This window comes from Macrobrachium rosenbergii, chromosome 55 (genome assembly GCF_040412425.1).
Source record: "Macrobrachium rosenbergii isolate ZJJX-2024 chromosome 55, ASM4041242v1, whole genome shotgun sequence".
Classification (NCBI taxonomy): domain Eukaryota; kingdom Metazoa; phylum Arthropoda; class Malacostraca; order Decapoda; family Palaemonidae; genus Macrobrachium; species Macrobrachium rosenbergii.
Window position 1 is genome coordinate 83,296,805 of NC_089795.1, and position 22,379 is coordinate 83,319,183.

A 22,379-nucleotide genomic window follows, 5' to 3' on the forward strand; every position below is an offset into this window, starting at 1 on the left:
GTTCGTTCGAGGTTCCACGCCTGGCTCACCCAACGTCGTCGATGAACATTACGGTTTGATTATATGTTTTTAATATATTTTTATCGTTTATTTGTACTAATTTTTTTAACCGTATTTCCCTTTACATCCTCACACTTCTTCCTAATGAACAGATAATTAATGATAATAATAATATTCATTCATGATCTCCTAATACTACTACGTCATAAAATGGGTAAGATCGTAATAAACACGTTACCAAGGTTGTCATCGACACTACTGCAGCTAATCGTAGAAGCGAATTCATTCGTTATTCTGATGGTTATCGAGAACGCCACTGTATAGCGAATGTTAAGTTCCGGACATCCTCTCTCTCTCTCTCTCTCTCTCTCTCTCTCTCTCTCTCTCTCTCTCTCCGGACAGAACCTTGTAGAATACAGCTTTGTCACTATCAGTCTATGTGACATTTATTCTTAAGACAAATGGCTCCAGTTTATTAAATATCTCCCAAGTTTGTGTAGTTAATGGGTTCTCTCTCTCTCTCTCTCTCTCTCTCTCTCTCTCTCTCTCTCTCTCTCTCTCTCTCTCTCTCTCTTTCCTGATGATGATAGGCATACTTAAGTATTTCACACGTTTGAAACAATAATGCATTTGTAGCTTGAATAATGGCCATTTCCAAATTACTCGGAAGTTCGGGCGAATGTGACAAGTTTTGAAATGCGATCAATGTTTGACGCCATCTGCACTGAATACTAGGAGATAATCATAGTTCGAAAATGAGTCGTAATTTAACATTGTAGGTTTATTTAGGTTGGTGAAGGGTAGTTGAAGCCATAAGATAATTAAACAAAAATTTCTCAAATTGAGAAGCATAAATTAAAAAGTACTGGCCTAAATATTCAGCATGTGAAGTCGTATAAAACCTGTAGCATTTAAATTGCTTACAAAGAGTTAATGTGGAAAAATAGACAGCCGAAGCCTTGATTGACAGTTTCTGACACCCGTATAATACATTCCCTTTATTGTTCACTATGTTTTATTAAAAATTTCACCTTCATGCGACTTCTCTATGTAAATATTTAATCAGAAACCGAAAATCCCTCGGGTACGCCACTGTTTTGGAACACACTGCTGCCGTCCTAACTTTCCGGAGCGGATGTTTCTTCTTTACCGCCAGCTTCCGGTGTGCTCTCCGAAATAGGCGTCTTTCTGTCTGTCGCTCTTTCTAATACTGTTTTTTGCCACGAAGAAAAGGGCCAAAGAAACCCATCTGTCTTGTAAAGCGAGAACCAGTAACAAATAATTGCAAAAGTTTTCAGACACATCACGACGCGTCCAGCATTGAAGTCCAACAACAAAAGCTTCCCCGTAGGGGAGTACTGCCTTCAGTGCACTTCACGCGGTGCACTGTACACATTATTTAAGGGGCTATGCAGCGTCCCTTTGGCCACTACCTGCAACCCATTTCATTCATTTTACTCCACCTCATATTCTCATTTTCCACTTTACTTTCAACCTTTCTCCTTACAATTGTTTCAACATAAATTTTAGCGCCGAATGACTTCTTAGGTCCCAGCGCTTGGCCTTTCGCCTAAATTTTGGATTCGACTCAACAGCGAAAACTGTCGCTGGAAATGAAACCGGCTTTAGCCAGTAAACACCCAACATAGCAATGATCTTTAGGAAAAGATCAAGAAAGCAGTCGTCAAAAATCTGATTGTAACTATGTATCTTCCCAACCAACATAATACACAAAGATGGTCTACAATATCCCAGTTAATCATCCAGAGTTTGTAATCAGAATCCGTAAATCATCCAGCGAATTCAACTCTAACATTAACTTTGCCAGAGCTTTCACCAAAGTTGATCACTTCGTATTATGCAACAAGCTCAAGAACATTGGACTTTTGCAGCTGTTGGAGCTTGGATACACAATCTTCTCTTAATTATTAGCTGATGGAACAATATCCAAACCATCCCGTGTCATTAGCTATCCCGCAAGGAACTGTACTCGGTCTCGCTCTCTCTATCATAATTAGCGATACTGATAACAGTGTGCCAAGTCCATTTACGTCTTTATTTGCAAACACTTCTCTTGTCTCGGCTAGATTCACGAGAAAATCATGTGAAGTTTCAAAATTAAATAGGCGATGTAGTCTGACCGACTTTACAAACATATGCAGAATCATAGCCGGTTTGGTTTTAAATCTACCAACACATTCAGATAAACCGGACGCCATTGTCACACGATTTCCACAATTTTAGGACTGGTTTCTTAATCTGTACTACCCCGACCAATTTTATGCAACCTAGCTGAGCTGAAATTCTTCGTGCGTCATTATTTGATCGCGATACCCACAACCAAATCGGTGTGTATACTTTGCTTTATCCCAAAAAACATCACAAATCAGCTTTGAAACAAATGCCTGGATATCGTGCCTGTTGGACTAAGATGCAATACTACTGGCCATTCCAGCGACCCAGTACAGGGGACAATTGTAGTTGGATATGGCACCTTGAAATAGTGTTGTAGGAACTGTTCCACAGGTAACTTTCTCACATTAGCAAGAAACAAACCATATAAAAATATGGTAAACATTAAATTGATTTTTTTTTTACACACGGCAGTGTTTGCAGACTCCATTACGTTATGAAGAGGTACAGTTGAAATAATGCTATAGAAGTTTTCAGTGAAAGGTTCGCATTATGTGAATACACATAAGGAATTATAGTATAAGGCTCGTGACACGAAAGGAAGCCATGTAAGTAAGAATTTCTTCAACGGACGGGCAACCGTAAGACTCGGTGGAACTCGCGGGGTTAACCTGTTTTGGTGGGAGGGGTCACTAGTGACGATTATTTTAAAACGTGTGCAATATTAATGAGAGAAATAACCTCATCAAGGGTAAAAGAAATATAGTTGTAGTCCACAGTAAATACCCAACACAGTCTTGGGCTACTCGACATTTCGAGTAATGGAAAATTAACTTATATTGACGAATTGTTGTTTGGAACCTAAACATGTCGAAAAGGGAGGAGTGGAGTTAGGCTTTAATTCTAACATATCTTCAGATGAACTCTTGTCCTTTACGTAATAATCCTTGTTACTTTGTTTATTGATAGTATTATTAATCGTATCGCGACTACGCGCTGATAAACCCGTGGTGGTTATAGCATTTGTTAATTACTAGACGACAGATAAATACGAGGAAACACGAAAGCGAAATGAAAAGTAACATCAGGAAAGATATTTAGATGATATGCATTTTTCAAGGTACAACAATGCAAAAAATGCCAATGTGTATTAATAAGTTGGATACTTTGTGTTTGTTCGTTTAACATTGTGCTAAATCTTGAACGTTTATTTTGAGAATGAGAACGTCATTTAAATAAGTTCATTAAACGTTCCGACGTCAGTACATTCGGTGACGAGAATGAAAATCAAAATTTACACTTTTCTTGCCATTGTCAGCACTGCTTTAAAAACTGGTTTTGATATAGATTGATAGATGTATGTAAGAAGAGTATTGCAATAGCAGCAAAAATGATTTTTTCCCTGCTACGAATCAATGAAAACAGATGTCGTCAAGACTGTTGAAATGGAAGAAAACGTTACAAGTGGACGAGTGGGTAAATTTAAAATTACAGAACCGACGGAAAGCATTTTGCGTTGTTGTTTATAGTTTGCAATTGTATTTTTTGTGAAGGAAAATAAAGATTAGAAATTGCGATATGGTGGCCTAGGAATTAGGACAAGCGTTGAGTATATATCTGAGTTTGCTGTTTCATAAATCGAATACACGTGCAAGTTGAATAATAGAGTTTACGATGGAAGGAACTGATTCAGATTTCGTAACAAGGAATTTTAGTTAGGCCAGTCCAAATAGGCGGAAGTGGAGAATTAGAATTGCGAGATACAATAGCAAGATGATGGACAAAGAAAAAGTAAAGTTGGTTGTACTTAGATTTGCTTTGTGTGTGCTGTAGGGCGGGGTTTGTATGTTGCTTGCATATTTTAGTTGGATGGTATATAAGCATAGAAAGATATCATATGGAATTACATACATATATATCTATATAAATATATATATACAGTATATATAGATAGATAGATATATGTAACTTCATATGATACCTTTCTATAATTTCTAATATATATATATATATATATATATATATATATATATATGTGTGTGTGTGTATATATATGTGTGTGTGTGTGTGTGTGTGTGTGTGTGTGTGTGTGTGTGTGTAAATACGAGTGTGTATATGTTTGTCTGTGTAAATTTTTCGAACATGGAGAATTGTTGAACTGACTAATTACCGTAGTTTTTTCGCTTCCTTATCTCTAAACTCTCTCGAGATACCGAAATGTTCAATATATGGTAAAAAGTAAGGGGTCGGCTGCAATGTTCACTGAAAAAGGGTAAAAGAGAGGAGGATTTATAGGTCATTCTTGAAGGAGACGTTCCCTGAGAAACTATTTTTCGGCTTCACATTAATTTACGAACAGAGTCTCGTCTTTCATCGAATGCAGTTGAAGTTATTGCTGAATATTACTGTGTTTTATAATCTAGGAAGGAGCGACGACCAATAAGCGGAAGTGTAGTTTTGTTCTTTATTTCAAGACATTTAAAATGGCGACCCATGCATTGTGCTGCAAAACTGAACTCGACGATATAATAAAGGCTTATGATTGAGTTTGATTGGAGATGCAGATTATGACCTCTTAACTGGGCGAATGACAAGAAATATTGGTTTCAAAATGTATTTGTTGAAGCGTCCCAAACAGAACGATGTTGTTTGTAATTGCATGCGTTCATGTTAATAGTTTCGATTGTAAAGAAGAGTTGCATTACGTTCCACAAATACCACGTCATCGGAGTTGGCTGAAAGTTTTCGATGTCAATTCGCGTGATGTAATGTAGGTTAATTTCTCTTAATTTTGTCCATTTGTGTCTTAATTTGTATAAGTAATTTGACGTCGAAGCGAGTGTCTTGAGTGTCGGCGAAGTTCTCTTCAAGAATTATTTTGGGCGGTTTCATTTCAATAGCGATTGATCCGAGCATATGAGCTGCCTGCCGCATCCACGTCGATAGCTGGAGGCAAACTTAAGGGTGTGATTGCAAGCATCAAAGGAAGGCTGGGTGTGGAATGGAATGTTAAACATTTGTCGATGCAAAAAATAAAGAGTTGGAAACGTGTGCCCTGTGAGAAAATGGTTATTACTGACAGGGAAATACCTAGCTGCAAGCTATGAGAGTATGTCCGGCTAATGCGAAATTAACTGGCAGGAAGTTTTTTTTTGTGTGTGTACGCGGCGGGGCTTATTTAAAAAACGATTGAGGAAATAGTATTAAAAGTGCTGAATACGGGTTCTTGTACAGCCGATATTAATGATGTAGATTTCATTCCCCTAAATCTGGAACCTCATTGACTGTTGAATTCAGTTATGGTGTTCGCGTAATGTACTCGTGCTCACATTTTTTTAAATAACTCATTTTCTGATTGCGCTAAGACGTTTATTAATCTATGTAATGTAGTCGTTTATATCCACCAGTACGTTGGAGAATTCTCTCTCGCTTAGTTGAACTTAATTTGATTGAACTGTTAGCAGAATTAAACACGAATATATTCGTATCCACTATGTCGACAGTATTTGATTTTATCATGGTTCCAGCTTGCACAAACCAATAAACGGCAGAGCGTTACTTTGAGGCCATCAGATGTTGTTAGGTTATATGTTTTCCTTCCTTGGCGTCCCCCATGAATTGACCGAAGCAAATTGGCAATAAAAGAAATTGCAAGCTACACCGGAAGGCAATGGAACGTTGCACAAAATGAGTTTGGAATGGAAATGTTTTGGGAAAGATGTTTCTGCTCAGTATTTGGACTCTTCACCTTTATATTAGGAGAGAGGGAGGGGCGTTGGGGTGGGGGAGGGAGAGCGGGGGGTTTATGTTTGTGTGGAAATTGGGGCGGGGAGAGGTGGATTTGCGATTTTCAAAGACCTGCGTCTGGCCTGTTTGTTTCTCTTTCTTTTTGCTTTTGTGCCGTGATTTGACCTTGATCGGACAACGACAAATACACAAGAAAACCATTTCTTCCCGTGAGCAAAGTATTCGCTCCTTTATGATCCCTTGAATTGTATTCGCTTAGCTACCTTTGAATGACACTTCACCGTAAGTGGGATTGTGGCATTTGAACCCATGTCGATAAGATTTTGTTCTCTGCGTATTTCTCTCGGATAGGGTTACGAGTGATGACAGGTTTGCAATCTAGACTCCCTTCGAGGGAATCTCGAGGTCGACCCTGCGCTGCGCTCCATGAATCTCTCCTCGGAATCAGCTCTCGCTAAATTGTAAGCCTTGCCTCCGTCTCGTCCAATTTACGAATAATGAGATGGCTTGGGAAGTGTAACACCTGCGAGAGGACGCTTTAAAAATAGAATGAGCGACAGGAAAATAGTATGAGATATGAATCATCTCGCCTACAATCTTTGAAGTATGCTTCTTTACGCAGTTTGATGTCAATGTAGAGCTTTGGTTTTTCACCTTCAGCGAAAAGTTAATTGCCATTCATCTTGAAGTATGGTAATCTTTTGGGGGTGTTGAATGATTAGACCAGAATAATGTCAAGGCCGCTACATATTTTGCTCTGAATGCACTTGAAAATTTGGCACTATGCAAGACGGAGTTTTCGCCATATGCATGCCTGATTTACTTGAAAGATTTTAAGCAAAGATGTTCACTTGCGTGTCATCAAGATTTGGGTTAGGGCCACAGCAAAGTCTGCAGGTTAGCAGACGTAACATCTAATTCAGTTGTATGTTGAGTGATGTTTCGTTGTTGTACTTTTATCATGAATATTACCCGTTAGCAGTTCACATATTTTAATTTACATTTTGAATGTGTTCCGTATCACGTATTTTGATTCGACCCCGTTTGGTAACTTGGTGTGTGCTTTTAGATTTCATTTGCTTCGTGTTGATTCCAGCAAAAGAAACCAAGTTGTGGCATGTGATTTTGGAATGACTGGTATCGTTACGTATGTGCCAAATTGACTTCCGGGTTGGACAGGTGGGTTGGCTTCTTAATAACAAGCCTTATGTTCTGCTGCGTGAGTGTACAACAGCAACGCAGCTGAGTGGTGTAGTAGAGTCATATTTAGTTAGAGGTACTCAAATGCCCTGGTAGCGTGATTTTCTTTTTAAGGCGTTGTAGTTCTTAACGTTGTCTTGACGTTAAGCCAATAACTTTGTTTACCTTTTTACTGTTGTGGTCTCTCTCTCTCTCTCTCTCTCTCTCTCTCTCTCTCTCTCTCTCTCTCTCTCTCTCTCTCTCTTTTCCATTTCCCTAGATATCCATATCGCCCATCTTTTGTCTCGTTTGCATATTGAATTATTGGTAACCCATCCAAGATTATATTTTTTTGTTTTTTGTAATGTAAAAGGTATAGAACGAGAGGGTAATCTTAATATAACCGTGATTATTGGTCCCCTCGTGTTTGTGTTTTTACAACCCCAATGCCTTCCGTATAACTTTCTAAATAAAAGTTTTGCCATAACCTTTCTTTGATCAAAAAGAAGGCTTATGAAATCAAAAGTTCAAGATCCCAAAGGGGGACCGTATTTTATCCCCTGTCTTTCTCCACGATTCTCTCTCACGTTTACGCTGTCGTCATCTACTACTCGATTAAGGGGTTCTGTTTAAAAATGGTAAAAAATGTAGTAGTCTGTGTATAGATTAGATGTACATACATGAAATATTCAGTCCGTTTATATGTAGGTGTTTCTGTCACGCTGATTAACGTATTATTGCAGCTCGTCCTCCGCAGTTGGAGTGCTTACCATCAAACCTGGATAGATATCTGTGAAGGGAGATATCCGTCCGTGTGTCTTCGTCACGATTACCTTGTCATCACAGCTCTTACGTAGTTTGAAGGATTTCACTCAGACTTAGTTCATTAGTAGACCTTGCACAGATATGCCTGTCTGTCCGTCTGTCGCCCTTGTCGTCGTAACTCGTCCTACACTGTCTTAGAGATTTCAGTAACGCTTGGTAACTTGAAAAACAATCTTGCACAGATGTCACTGTGTCACGCTAACTACAAACTACAGTTCCTCCTATATGGACTGCAGATATTTAGGTCAAACTTGGTAGAAAAGTAGATCATGCATGGATGTACATAGACGGTGGATCTGTCGTATCTGTGTTCTGTTATATTATGACTCCAGGAATTTAAATTTTTTTTAACATATAAAATGCTGTGAAATTGTGGCTCCAAATTCTATAGGTTTGTACACAACCAACCTCTCAACTTTCGAAATGGATGACTTCGGAATGTTTACTAAACTTCTGAAGTTCTAAAAGATCAAGGTTTGTGGCTTCGTAGCAATGACCCTGATCATGACCATGCTAAAAATAGTTTGGGGACATTTGTGGTTTGCAAATGCATTTTGTTGGAAGAAAGTCGCTGTAGTTATTTTTCATGTAAAATAGCAGTAATGGTGTGTTCAAGATATCCACTGAAGTGAAATAATATGAGAGTTGGTCGGACATCGGTAGTGGACTTGCATTGCATCAGCAGTACTCTCAGAATGCTTGTTTTTAAATAAGTTAATTGAAATGGGAGAATGTTGGTTTTGATCTTTTAAGCTGCGCGTTGTTTTGGAATTTTTTCCAGACCTGGAGAGATTTATGTTGAATTTTTCCTTGATAGAAAACTCGCCCACATCAAAACAATTATTTAAAGGGGGCTAAGCACAGATTTTTATTTTTAAACATATTTCGTCCTGGAATTAAACAGCCTGCCACCTTTAAACAGTGTAAATGTGCCGTATATTCCCGAGATAAACCCGCCATGCATCATGATTTAGTCACCGTATGGAAAAAAAGTACTCTGCATTTGTCGAGGCTTTTGGGGAAAGTGACGTCACCAGGCGCATAGTATCTAACGAATCTCAATTAAGAGAAGAATGTAACGGGGATCGTGACTGTTAGTAAGTGCACCCCGGCTCTTGTTATTCAGCCGAGTGATTTGATGTGTATTTGTGTGGAGCGCTATGCATTTATGGTAAGATATGTTCTCTGGAAGATGGTCAACAGCAGATAGGCCGGCGTCGTGGATGTGTCATCGTCTCGTGATTGCTTTCCAGGGCCGTAGTGTGGCGCCGGTGGTGTGGCTTCCAGAAGAGACAGACCTCATTATTGGACAGTATCGTTGGAGCTATCCGTTCTCTCTCTCTCTCTCTCTCTCTCTCTCTCTCTCTCTCTGATATCTTTGTGGTATTGGTGATTGTTTATAATCAAAGTAATAGCTAACGGCCGGAAGCTGGTGACACAAGTAAACCTACTGCAGCAGTGCGGGAGGTTGTGTATGTAACTGCCATACATAGCTCCCTGCTCAGATAACTTGGGTTACGTAATAATTAGCTGGCGTGAAGTCTTAGAAAGACTTCTTTGTACTTTGTTGGGTTTGTTTTGTGGGATCGAATGGCTTTTGTTTCGTTACGTCAGTGTTCCGACATTCTAAGGAAGCGATTCGATCGGCCGTATGCGTATCTCTTGTGGGGATTCTGTTATCTCGTTTTTGTCGGGTGTGTTGGTACTGCCGTTGCTGCCGAAGACTTTTGGTTTTCTGGGTCACCTTAAACGTATGAAAGGACTTAATTTGAGTTGTGGGAGAAAATGAGCCAAAGGAATCGTTTTTAATGAGGACATTTCCATTATTGTTTTACAGTATTTGGCCTTTATGCCATAGGTACAATCTTTTCGGATTTTCACATGGTTTATATTTTGCGCTGACAGGTTTTCAGTTTAATTTTTTTATTTGCTTAGAGTATTGTGGAAGAAACAACATCGCAGCAGTACGTCAACAGCTGGTAATTATGAAGACACACTCTGTAGCCTCGTATGTGACCTCATTGTTACAGGAAAGTTACCGAGGTTTGTCCAGCACTCTTGAGGGGTGGGAATGGTGCCGGATCGGGTACTGCTTAGTTTTCTGTGGATGTGTCGTCATATAAGCATCGTAGGTTTTATTTATAATTAAGATATCTTTTTCTCTATCTAAATAATATATATCTTATATATTGTATACACACATTCACACCTCCTAAGAGCATGCACTTGGGTTCAGACAGTGGATATTGAGGGAGCTGAGGATGGTATTGTTGCAGTTATTTTGTTTATTCAATTTGAATGAAACTTAATGCATAGAAATCAAACAATTTCATCATTCAGTATATCATTGATCCATCAGCATTATATCAACACGAAGTTATTTGAAAAGGGTTTTTCCCCCCAAACACCTTATATTTCGTTCATACAGTGACGGGTTTTCTAGATTGTGGAATGGCTGATGATCAGCTGAAATACACGGAAGCTTAGGCGTGCAAGGAATACCAGTAGGATATCTGGGGGGGTGAGGGGGGGGGCATCTCAGGAGATGAGAACCGTGAGTGGAGGAAAAGGGAACGCAGAAGGAGACTTGGGATTCTTCCGGGTGTACAGTAGGTAGCGGTTGCACTGACGAATGTGTGTGTGCTTAGAGTTACACTGCGGCTTCCCCAACGCCACAATACCAGCCACGCGCAACCACATTCACCCCCTCGCCTCCCCCTCCCCCTCCCTTCCTCCCTTTGCTTCCTCCTTCCCCCTCTTGGTGCGTTTCCCCTCCCCCTCTGTTCTTGTATCTCCCACTTTCCTCCACCTTCGTGGATGGAGGCGTCATGGGAGGTGGAGCCTGCCGAGTAAGGAAAGAGGTCTGGATTGAGCAGGAAAACCCAGAGGGAAAAACGTATCGTGTTTCATATTTTATCAATATTGCCCTGCTACTTGGAAGCATGACTCGGAATGTGAAGAAACAGTTGGGTGTTGTGTCTGTTTCCTGCGAAGTTTGGGAAACTCCGTGGCAGAGGTCAAACAAGTACAATAATGAGAGCCTTTCTTTTTCTTTTTTATTTTGACAGGTGGGGAGGCCAGTGAGTTGGGGTTGGGGGGAAGGGGGGAGGAGTTGGATATTGAGAGTCATGAGTCATCAGCCGCACTGCACCGCTGCCGCCCCTGTGGTCAAGTTTACCTTCCATCCTCGGCCTTCTTGTCATGTCACGCTCCTAATTCTCTCTCTCTCTGTCTCTCTCTCTCTCCGATGTACAGTATTTTCACATTTGATTTACAGTTTTCCATCTGTAGTTACTTTTCCAATAGAAGAATCAACTTTGGAATAATAACAGAAGGAGTTGAATGGAAAATTTAGGTGTAACGAGCCAGAATAAGACCTCTACCGTTACATCCTGTTGTTTATTTGTCAACAGTTTTTCGTTAATTATGTAGTAATAAATTTAAATAATTACAACCGCAGACAGAAGATCTCCAGAGTTAAAACAAGATCCACTTAACAAGATCCACTTTACAGAATTTTCTACTTAATTTGCTCTCTGTCTCTCTCTCTCTCTCTCTCTCTCTCTCTCTCTCTCTCTCTCTCTCTCTTTTGAGGGAGGGCAGATGGAGTGCTGGCGATAAGAGTAGGTATAATAAAAAAATGGAACTAATATTCCTCGTTATTGACCTTTTTTTTTTTTGGTTGCTTTTTTTTTTTTGTCTCTTAGAGTTTCTCTATTTAATTCTCTGACATTTAGTAGAGGGACGGAAAATCTCAAGTTAGCAACCTTTACTCATTTGTAAGGGATTTCTTAAGTGAAGCTGCCTAGGTCAACTGAATTGTTGGTAAGTTTCATTCTCCCCTAAAAACAGTGCTTCTGTACACCTGGAATGCAAAAAGATAATAAGGCTCTCGTTCGACGATGCTTCAGAGTTTTTGGGTGAATTGGCCCTTTTTCAGCCTTCCATCTTTCAGCTGGCAAGAAAGTGAGGGTGGGTTTTGTGTCAGTTGTGCTTTGTTTAGCCTCGAGTCAAGTCCAGGTGATAGCTGGCAGTAATTACAGGTAGACATAACTGTGAGCTTATAGCCACACTTTGTTGTGGTTTGTAGGGATTAAGGTTTTTCCAATAAGAGGCTCTTCCAACTCTTTTGTATGGTCATGTTGCAAAGGAAGGTTTGGATCATTTTAGTATAAAAACATTTCTGACTTCCTTCGGCCAGCGGTTGCCGATTCGTTCGTTTTGTGAATCCGGTGACAGTTCTTAAGCTATCAAGATGTCTTCGATTTTTTTTTTTTTTGGGGGGGCCTTTGTTCCTTCCAATTGGTTTGGTTAGTAATGGTTCTAGTCTAGTTCGCTAGATTATACTCTATGAAGAAATGAGGTTTTGCAATTCAAAATTTTTGCCCATGCAAGGGATACTATTGAATCGGCTTTTGTAGGGGGAGGAGGTTTCCTGTGAAGGAAAGATAGATGGACGAAATTAGGAAGTTAGGCTAAAAGAATCTCAGTATCATTTCTTTTGTTCTGGTGACGTATGAAATTGTCTGTTTTGCCAAAGAAGAAAAACATAAGTCAAGTGAAGGTATTTCTTAATCTCGCGTCGCTGTGCCTTTTCTAATAGGTTCTGATGGCACCAGTTAAATGACTTCATTTTTAATGTTACTGTCTTGTACAGTTATGCAGGTTTAACTGTTATCTCTCTCTCTCTCTCTCTCTCTCTCTCTCTCTCTCTCTCTCTCTCTCTCTCTCTCTCTCGTTTATTGCAATCGTCTCATACTGTCTTAGAATTGTAAACATATCTTGAGATCCCATTTGAGAGAGAATTGTATTTTTGAATTTCTGGATCCGGTGTCGTCTTCCTAATTTCTATATGAGTTTTCTTTGGGAAAGCTGTGGTTACATCTTTATTTCGTGAAATTGACTCTTGTGCTCAATGAATATTACGAAGCGATTAAGAAAAGTTGATAATGTATAGAATTATTCTCTCTCTCTCTCTCTCTCTCTCTCTCTCTCTCTCTCTCCTCTCTCTCTCTCTCTCTCTCTCTCTCTGAGAACAGACGAGAGTGATCAGTATGCATGTTAAAATGTATACCGTCATACATCTGAAAGGGAAAGACATCTGTGACTGTGTGTGTGTGTGTTGCATGCTTGCTTGTGTGCCTTGAAGCAGCGGAATAAAAATGTTTTCATCTGGTTTTGGCGATGCGCTAGATGTTTGCTGCCTTGTCGTAGAAAGGGCGACTTGAGTACCGGTGTAGTGGCTAGAAGTTTAAGCCCATCTTCGAAGCCCCAAGAGTGAGGTTACCTTCGTTTCTTTTTAATTAGGTGGAGGGAAGTTTTACAGGTGCCCATTGTCATAAAGCAGTAAGTGTTTCATGGCATTTAGGCGGGGGCGTTTTGATAATTGTGTTTTTTTTATTTGTACATTATTTTTTATTTGTTTGAGGATTTTCAATGCAGATAGTTGACAGTGGAATTTTTGCTTCTTGTAGCAATCGGCCAATCCAGGACCCAAAGAGAGATTTTCTGTATCCCAAGATGATACAGTATATTAGAAGAGGAAATTATCATTATATTGATGATAAACTCGCATGTGTAGGTAATAGACTTAGTGGGGTCGAATCCTAAGTTTGCGATGCACGAAGCCCTCGAAGTGTTATGTGGCCATAAGACGGCACGAACCCTCAGAATCTGGTTCCTTGAGCAGGCTTGGTCTGATGTTTTCTGAGTAAGATATATTTCTGGAAATTTTTGCGGCCTTCTGGAGACTTCATAAAGTGGGAGTGCTTTAAATTCTGCACGATTGGGTACATTTGTTTACGCCTATACTTTTTACTGTACAGTAGTTGTGTCTAACGTGGCAGTCCGCGTTGAGGGAACTTTCTTGTTAAAGAGTTCACCTGATTAAAAATAAAACTGTTACCTCACAGTTAATGATAAAAAGAAATAGTTATGTTTATGGGCACGGGGCTTTATGAAAGCAGTAGGCGGCGGTTGGAAAAGTTATGCCATTTTATCGGAATCCAATACAAGTTGGTTGGGTAATGAAATGAGGGCGTTGGAGTAGGAGACGGAAGTTTTGGAATTGCAAATCGCCTGCCAGAAAGAGAATAAAATCGCCTTAAAAGGAATAGGAAAGTAAGTGTTAGGAATAGAGTAGAAATTTTGCTGAGCTGAAGAAATGACTAAGAAAAGTCAGTGTAAGGAAATTACTGAGCGGATGTGATCAGTTATTTTGGGGTCATTGGTAGTGATCCTTTGAAATTGTTAAATTTTATTAAAGACAAGCATCAATATTGCGAGATTTAAATGAGATTATATAGATTGCACTTAAATTCACTGAATTTGAAGAATATTGAGGAGCTAGGCCGCTTGGTGGTGTCGCTTTGAGTTTTTGCATTTAGATTGATTCTTTTCCTAACGGCAGAGGGAAGAACGATGAAGGAAGTTTGTTTTTTTGTAATTAATTGTAAAGAGAATTAAATGTTCAAAGGGTTTGGTTTTTATATAAATACTTCTCTGCATGACAGGATCACGTTGAAGAGAAGCAATATTAATACACTGGCACGAAAACTATGGTTATGAAAGTGTGTAGTAGAAAACGGCCCCCATGAAAAGGTCGAATGTTTTTGACGTTTTTAGCATGGCGTTTAATCAATTATTTTTTGGTGGCAGGTTTTGACGGATGGAGGGGGTTTAAAAGTTGCAAAGTTGGTGAGGGGGTTTAAAGCTGAAATGACAGAGGGAGGAGGGGGTTAGGAAATCATGCCCGATTGCTGGGTTTATAGGCTTCGTGAAGTGTGTGAAAGGGGTTTTAAAGCAAAGCTTTTTCTTTTATTTGAGAAAAAACTGCTGTTGGTGTTACGCTTTCAGGAGAATGAATAGACGTTAAGAAATTACGAGAAAATCAGAAAAAAATAAAAAATATATCAAAAGCACCGGTAGCGTGCCAAGAGTGATAGAAAGTTTTAATATTCTGAAGTGCACGTGTACTTCAGGGGGATGGTGAGAATTATTGTGTGAACGGGAGCGTGTAAATAGTGAAGCTGAGGTTATGAGTAAGCTGCTCGAGAGAGATTTTTCAAGTCAAGGTCTACTCGGCATCTTTTGAAACGGGATTTTTTTTCTGGTCATTTGTAATTTCACCAGCACGTGTTACAGTAATACCTTTTATTTTGTTCATTTTTAGGAGAGTCTGAATTTTAAGCATATTGCTACATAATAGAATATTACTACGTTTTTCTGGACGCAACCTTAACTCATAGGTCCCTGACCTTCTGAATAGAATTTGAATGACAGTCTTCCTTAAAACATCCGTGGTTTGAATTATCTGTGAATTGTGAAACGTAGCCTTTTTATTCTTGGGAGATAAACAAAAAGGGCACAAACAAGCAGTGCCAAATCCAGTCATTGTTTGCCAAACTCAAAGCTTGTTATTTTTCATTGCTGACTAATGAGAATGCGACTTGCTTTTATGAAGAGTTATTTTTAGGTTAGAAATTGCGTTCTATTTCCTGAGGTCACTGGAATTTGGTATTAGAGAATTTTTAATTGCGGTCTTAAAGTTGAGTGTTCTGTTCTAGTCAGCAGAGCGGAATGGGGTCACTGTTCATTTCAGTTATTGATGTTTTCAATTTTTCCCCATTGTTTACTGGACAGATCCCACTGGTTGCGTGTGTGTTTTGTTACGCGCACATTTATCTTATGTAAGAATAACCTAGTGTAATTTTTTCCATGACCCTTAACTCTATACGTATGTTTATTGGCAGTTGTAAGAATTGTAGAGTTTTATTTCTAATTGTACATTCCGTTTATTAGTTACAACAACAATTTTCCATTGTTAAGGTAGATTTTTGAGCGTTCCGTTGACTACTTTGGTATCCAGATTCCTCTTGTGTGTGTGTGTGTGTGTGTGTGTGTATGTAGTATGCAACTGGATTGCTCGTTCCCTAAACTCCACAGTGTGGCTGTTGACCTAAGCTCTGATTTATGTATAGAGTTGATAGACGACTGATGTGTGTTGCAGTTAGGGAAGAGAGAGAGAAAACGGGTCGTGCAGACTGGTATAATCAAGACATCTTTTTTTTTTTGGGGGGGGGTGGGGGGGTTTAGTAAATTTGGCTTGCTACTCCCTCTTCGAAACAAATTGGCCGTGCAGATGGGAAGCCAAGACATTATGGAACCTTTGATTTTGTTGCTGCCGTCCCCAGATCTTAAGCCTGTTGGTTTTATTAAGTGTGGATTGTATAGAGGAGATTCATACTGCCTTGTTTGTTAGTAAATTATCGCATCCCGCACCCCCACGTCGTATGCTTGATCCATGTTATAATTTAGGGTCAGTCCTTGGTGGACCTACTGATACTCACATTTTGTCCACATGAGTATGATGTATTTTTCAAGTATATTCCCAAATAGCATAAGTTCCTGTGTGCGTTTTTTGTTGGTTTATTTGTTTTGTTTAGTTTCTTTAGGTAAAAGGTAAAGATGATGGTGTTATATAAGAGACTGCTTTAAGTCATCCTAGTTTAGTTAATATTTCTTCATCGGTATTGTTGGTTATACGTGCTTTGATGCCAGTTGTGTTATTACGAATCACGTTTAAAGCTGCTTCACCGTGCTATTTGTGAACGTGACAAAATCGGGGTAATTCTAGTCACCTAAGTTAATCACGAGCATCGCAGTGTTTTCCAGTTGCTTACAGTCGTACCGAGAAATTACACTACAGTAAGATAATTCTGTAAGTGAGGTATGATTGTCATGATGTTGCTTTAAGGTTGGTCACATTTTCATTTATCCGGTAAGGTTTGTGATGACCAAATCTGGCTGAATCGTAGTACTGTGCCAGTGTTTTATGCGTTTTTTCCCCCCAAAAAGTATCTGTTGCGTGCTATGCAGCTAATGCCAGAAATATGCCGATATGTTGTGTTTCCATCGACGTTAAATGGATCTTAAATTGTATGACTTATACTGTACTCGTCTTCCACCTCTTCAGTTGATGTAACCATAACAGGAAAGAACTTGGTTTGCGTCCTCTTACAAGTAAGGCATCAGTTGGGCAAATCTTCAAATGGCTGTGCATTGTTTATTTGTCCGTGAAGAGTGAAGGGCTAAGGAGGAGGCAGTGGATAGGCAGACTATCGTTCCAGAGGGGAAGTGGGTGTCGAGTCCGGTTACAGCCGTGTTTCTTATTTGGTCGTCCGCCGATGCAAGTGGGCAAGTGGCACGAAAGGAGGAACAATAAGAGGCGGCTGGAGTGGGCTGGGGCCTTGGTTGGGATGGGTGGAAGGGCATCCAGCCACGTCTGAAGATTTGGTCAGACTGATTGATTTTCGCGCCGCACAGCCTGCAAAGCAACAGCACCGGAGGTACTACCATCTCTGTCGTCGCAGCAAACCCGGATTGCATTGGCCAGAGTGCTTCAAGATAGGTTGTTCAATCTAAAGGTTGGGTAGCGAAAGGGAAGCTTGGTGAAATACAGTAGCTTGTGAGGAAAAGTATTTGGCAATGGGCATCGTCAAGTACATGCAAAGCACGTAGCCTTCCTTCCCCGGCCTCCTTGGGCACTTCCTAGGGAATGACCTACTTACGACCAGAGGTTGATTAGGATGCCATATACCAAGGTCGAATGTGACCTGGACGCTGTATTTACATTTCTCCTTTCAGCTTCCACCGTGTGGACTCTTGCTCTTAACCAGCGGCTTCCCTTATCACCCGATTGTTCAGTGGTATTAAACTACAGCAAGTGGCCTTCCTTTCATTGACTTTTTCACCGACTGGAATATATTTGTTTTATATATGACTGAATATTAATTCCAAATGATATAGCTATTACTATTAAACACTGTGTCATCTGATGTTCGTAATCCTGTGAAATCTGGTGGATTCTGTTCTTTCATTGTTACCTCCGACCCACCCCAACACCACCAGTTTATGCAAAGGCATATTAAATTTCTTCCCTCCCCCCTCGACACACAGTACCAACCAGCTTAGGTTGCTCTTACTTAACCTTCACCTGTAAATTACATCACTGGGGAAACAAGTAGCGGCAACAAAGCCTGTTCAGCAGTCATATTTGCTGACTTGTATATTTAATTGTTCTGTAATTAAGTTGAATCACGCACCACAGCGCAACAGGAACACACGTTCTTGACGTGTTTCAGTTCTAGCAAATTATTTAAGAAAAATCATCTATACATGAAGTCGTAACTGACGTGATAAATTTGCCTCGGAGTATGGACTGAAATTTTTACGAAGGAAACGTCGTTTAAGTTTTGAATTAGTGCGACGGTCATGTATATTATGAAACGATTTTCATTTTTTATTTTACAAATGCAACGTACTCTGGTTATCACGGTTAGCTGCTTTAAGAGGTCCTTGTTTAGCCAGATCATTACAATGGATGGATTTGCATTTGATGGGAACATTGTTTGGCTTCTTGAATATTTCACTCACGAATGCCTTTACTCCATTCCTGTATGTAGGGTTCCATTTCAAGTATGGCTTCCATTCTTTCAAAGGTTCTTCGATGCGAATTACTCTTCACGTACCGCATTTTTTGTTTCTACTCCTTTCATTTCCTCCGTGCAATTGTGCCACGCTTCTTACCTTTATATAGGATTTATTTGTTTCTATTTTGTCCTCGACGACCTCTCTCTCTCTCTCTCTCTCTCTCTCTCTCTCTCTCTCTCTCTCTCTCTCTCTCTCTCTCTCTCTCTCTCTCTCTCTCTCTCTCCATTGGATACCACCTCCTATCGCAGCAGTGCCTGTGCCTTACCCTTGTCGAGAATCGATACTGTGGACACGGGTGATGCTTCGTTTCAGTTGCACCACCAGAATAAAGTGTCTTTACTTTCAGCTCCTTGCTTCTGCTGATGCGTTGTTTCACGAAGGCTCTCCGTCGTTGCATGTTGATATATATATATATATATATATATATATATATATATATATATATATATATATATATATATATATATATATATATACATGCAATCATACACTTTTATTTAGTCCGTTTACTTTTTCTGGTTGCTACTGCTTAGTCTGGAACGATCTCATTAGTTCTCATCTTCTAGAACAAGTTACATTCAGAAGAGTTGAAGACCCTGGGGGGCAATGTATATAACCTCCTCTAGTTAATGGTCGGGTTTGTCTCGAGGTTTGAAGTGTTGCTCTCATATGTTTTCTGGGAAGGAGTCTTTGACCATTCACGTCAGGAGGACCTTCGAGTTAATTTGTCATTGGGAAAGTGTACATTGTGTTGCTTTCCTTCGCCTCCTTATCCGACCGTTCTCCTGAGAGAGAGAGAGAGAAGAAGAGAAAGAAGAAGAGAGAAAGAAAAACTGCTACCAGGTGTGTCGTAGAAGTTAAAGGTGGTGGTACCAGGTGGCGCCACTGCTGAGCCACCTTTGTTGCGCTCTGGTCTTCCTACGCTTAAGATAAACACGCCGTGAGAGAAAAAGAAAGGAAAATAGATAGGCCACACCTCCGTATTTAGTCATTCTCTCTCTCTCTCTAGAATTTTGTTCACATAAAGTATATACGTAAGTCAGAGAGGGGTGGATTCTTGCTAATCTTAGTTCTTTGACTTAACCTACTAACTTGAATTATCTTCGTTGTCCCATCCTTTGTGTTTTTTTATGATTACTGCGGCAGGGGTTTGCTTACTTGCAGCATTTATTGGAAACAAGATTTCAGTAAGTCTTGTGTATTTATTATTTATAGAATTGTGTATTTCAAAGATCACTGTACTGTATTAGTGATTATTGAAATCGGTAGACATATCTCCATAATGAACAAACTTGAAACATCCAAAAAAGGATTGAAGGCCTGTTTAATTTTTAAGGGTCGAAATGGGCGAGAGATGTACCCATTTGCAGTGCAAAACTGTCAAGTTACAGTTTGGTATACCGGTCTAATGGGCCTTTTCAAGAAGGATTTTTTTCATGAAGCTTTCAGTGAGATTGGCTTTGAAAAAAAACTTGTCACCAAAAATTGCGTTTTGTGTGTGTGTGTGTGTGAAGTTTTTGTGTTCCAGTTTTCAAATGCATGGTTTTCAGGACTTTTTTAAAAGAAATACTAAATGTTCAGTTAAGTTTAGTCGACTAGCAGCCTGTGTGTGTGTGTGTGTACGTGATGTCAAGTTAATTTTTTTCCAAGTTTTAACTGTGAAAACCACCGTTGAAATGTGTTAGCTGCACCTTTAATACTGAGCGCTCATTAATGAAGCCTCTATGCGAAGCATAATGGGCCTCTATCAGGCAACTTTGACGATTTGACGAGTTCACGGATGTGAGGAGGCGCTGCCAGACTATTTCAGTTCCGAAGCCTGAAGTGGTCTTCCTCCTCCTCATCGCAAGTTGAACGATTATTATGGAGAAAGGAACAAGGCACTCACTAATTAAAACTGCCCCTCTCTCTCTCTCTCTCTCTCTCTCTCTCTCTCTCTCTCTCTCTCTCTCTCTCTCTCTCTCTCTCTCCACACAAATACGACAACAGTCATAACCCATACAGTACAGAAAGCTGGTATAGATGTACATTTAACAATGAGCATAACTTTAGGTTGTTGACATTAAATGTGATATAAACTTACAGTCTCCCCAAGTATTACCAAGTGTCTAATGGACTGTGTGCTTTTGATTTCTTCCAGGGTGAGGATGGCGTGGGTGGCGTGTCAGGCGGCGGGGGTGGGGGTGGCAGCGGGTCGTCGTCGACGAGGGTCTCCTCGTCGCGTTCACGAACCGAAGAGATCGGCAAGTACCGCCTTCTCAAGACCATCGGCAAGGGCAACTTTGCAAAGGTCAAACTCGCCAAACATGTGCCCACTGGCAAGGAGGTAGGTCTCGGATTATTTCGCGAGTTCCATTTCACTATTGAAAGTATCCTCTCTCTTTCCCCTCCAACTCCCGAAGAGAATTTCCCATTCTTCAATCCGTCAGTATTTACTCCACCTCCACATGAGAATTTCCTTATTCCACATCCCTATGTAAATCCTCACTGCAGCCAACTCCCCATGTGAGTTCCTTTACTCCTCATCCCTAGTAGGAAATCCTCAGTCCACCTCCTCCATGAGAATTCCCTTACTCCTCATCCCTAGTAGGAAATCCTCACTCCTTTCCCCATGAGAATTCCCTCACTAATCCCTAGTAGGAAATCCTCACTCACCGCGCCATGAGAATTCCCTTAATCTTCATCCGTAGTGGGAAATCCTCACTACACTTCCTCATGAGAATTCCCTTACTAATCCTTATGTAGTAAATCATCACTCCACTTCCCCATGAGAATTCCCTTACTCCTCATCCGTAGTAGTAAATCATCACTCCACTTCCCCATGAGAATTCCCTTACTCCTCGTCCCTAGTAGGAAATCCTCTCTCCACCTCCCCATGAGATGATTTACTACTGTAAATGTATCCTTAACTTGTAAATCCTCACTCCACCTTCCCATGAGAATTCCTTAACTCCTCATCCCTAGTAGTAAATCCTCATCCCACCTGCCCATGAGAATTCCCTTACTCCACATCCCTAGTTGAAAATCCTCTCTCCACCTCCCCATGAGAATTCCTTTACTCCTTGTCCCTAGTAGGAAATCCTCACTCCAATTCCCCCATGAGAATTCCCTTACTCCTCATCCTTAGAAGGCAATCCTCTCCACCTCCCCATGAGAATTCCTTTACTCCCTGTCCCTAGTAGGAAATCCTCACTCCACTTCCCCATGAGAACTCCCTTACTCATCATCCCTGGAAGGAAATCCTCACTCCACCTCCCTATGACAATTCTCTTACTCCTCATCCCTATAAGGAAATCCTCTCTCCACTTCCCCATGAGAATTCCCTTACTCATACCTAGTAGGAAATCCTCACCCCACCTCCCTAAGAGAATTCCTTTACTCATCGTCCTTATGTAGTAAATCTTCACTCCACCTCATAGTGAGAATTCCCTTACTTCTCGTAACTATGTTGAAGATTACTTCTCATTACTATATAGAAAATCTTCACTCCATCTCCCCATTGGAATTCCCTTACTCCTCATCCCTAGCAGGAAATCCTCACTCCTTTCCCCCATGAGAATTCCCTTACTAATCACCCTTTGTAGGAAATCCTCACTCCACCTCCCCATGAGAATGAACTTACTCCTCATCCCTAGTGGGATATCATCACTCCACTTCCCAATGAGAATTCCCTTACTCCTCATCCCTATGTAGTAAATCCTCACTTCACTTCCCCATGAGAATTCCCTTACTCCTCATCCATAGTAGTAAATCATCACTACACTTCCCCATGAGAATTCCCTTACTCCTCATCCCTAGTAGGAAATCCTCACTCCACCTTCCCATGAGAATTCCTTTTCATCTCATCCCCATGTAGTAAATCCCCACTCCACCTCCCCATGAGAATTCCCTTACTCCTCATCCCTAGTAAGAAACCCTCACTCCACCTTCCCATGAGAATTCCTTAACTCCTCATCCCTGGTAGTAAATTCTCACTCCATCTTATCATGGGAATTCGCTTACTT

The 22,379-nt window shown here is 40.3% G+C and overlaps 1 protein-coding gene across 9 annotated transcripts in view; it reads left to right on the forward strand.

The window, feature by feature from the left end:
* The window catches only part of LOC136835532 (MAP/microtubule affinity-regulating kinase 3-like), a 169,007-nt gene that overhangs the window by 89,565 nt on the left and 57,063 nt on the right, over positions 1–22,379 (forward strand). For all 9 annotated transcript variants that reach the window (XM_067099161.1, XM_067099166.1, XM_067099168.1 and 6 more), the window contains one exon: positions 20,516–20,701. In XM_067099161.1, coding sequence (XP_066955262.1) covers positions 20,516–20,701 — 186 coding nt within the window. The remainder of the gene's footprint in view (positions 1–20,515; positions 20,702–22,379) is intronic.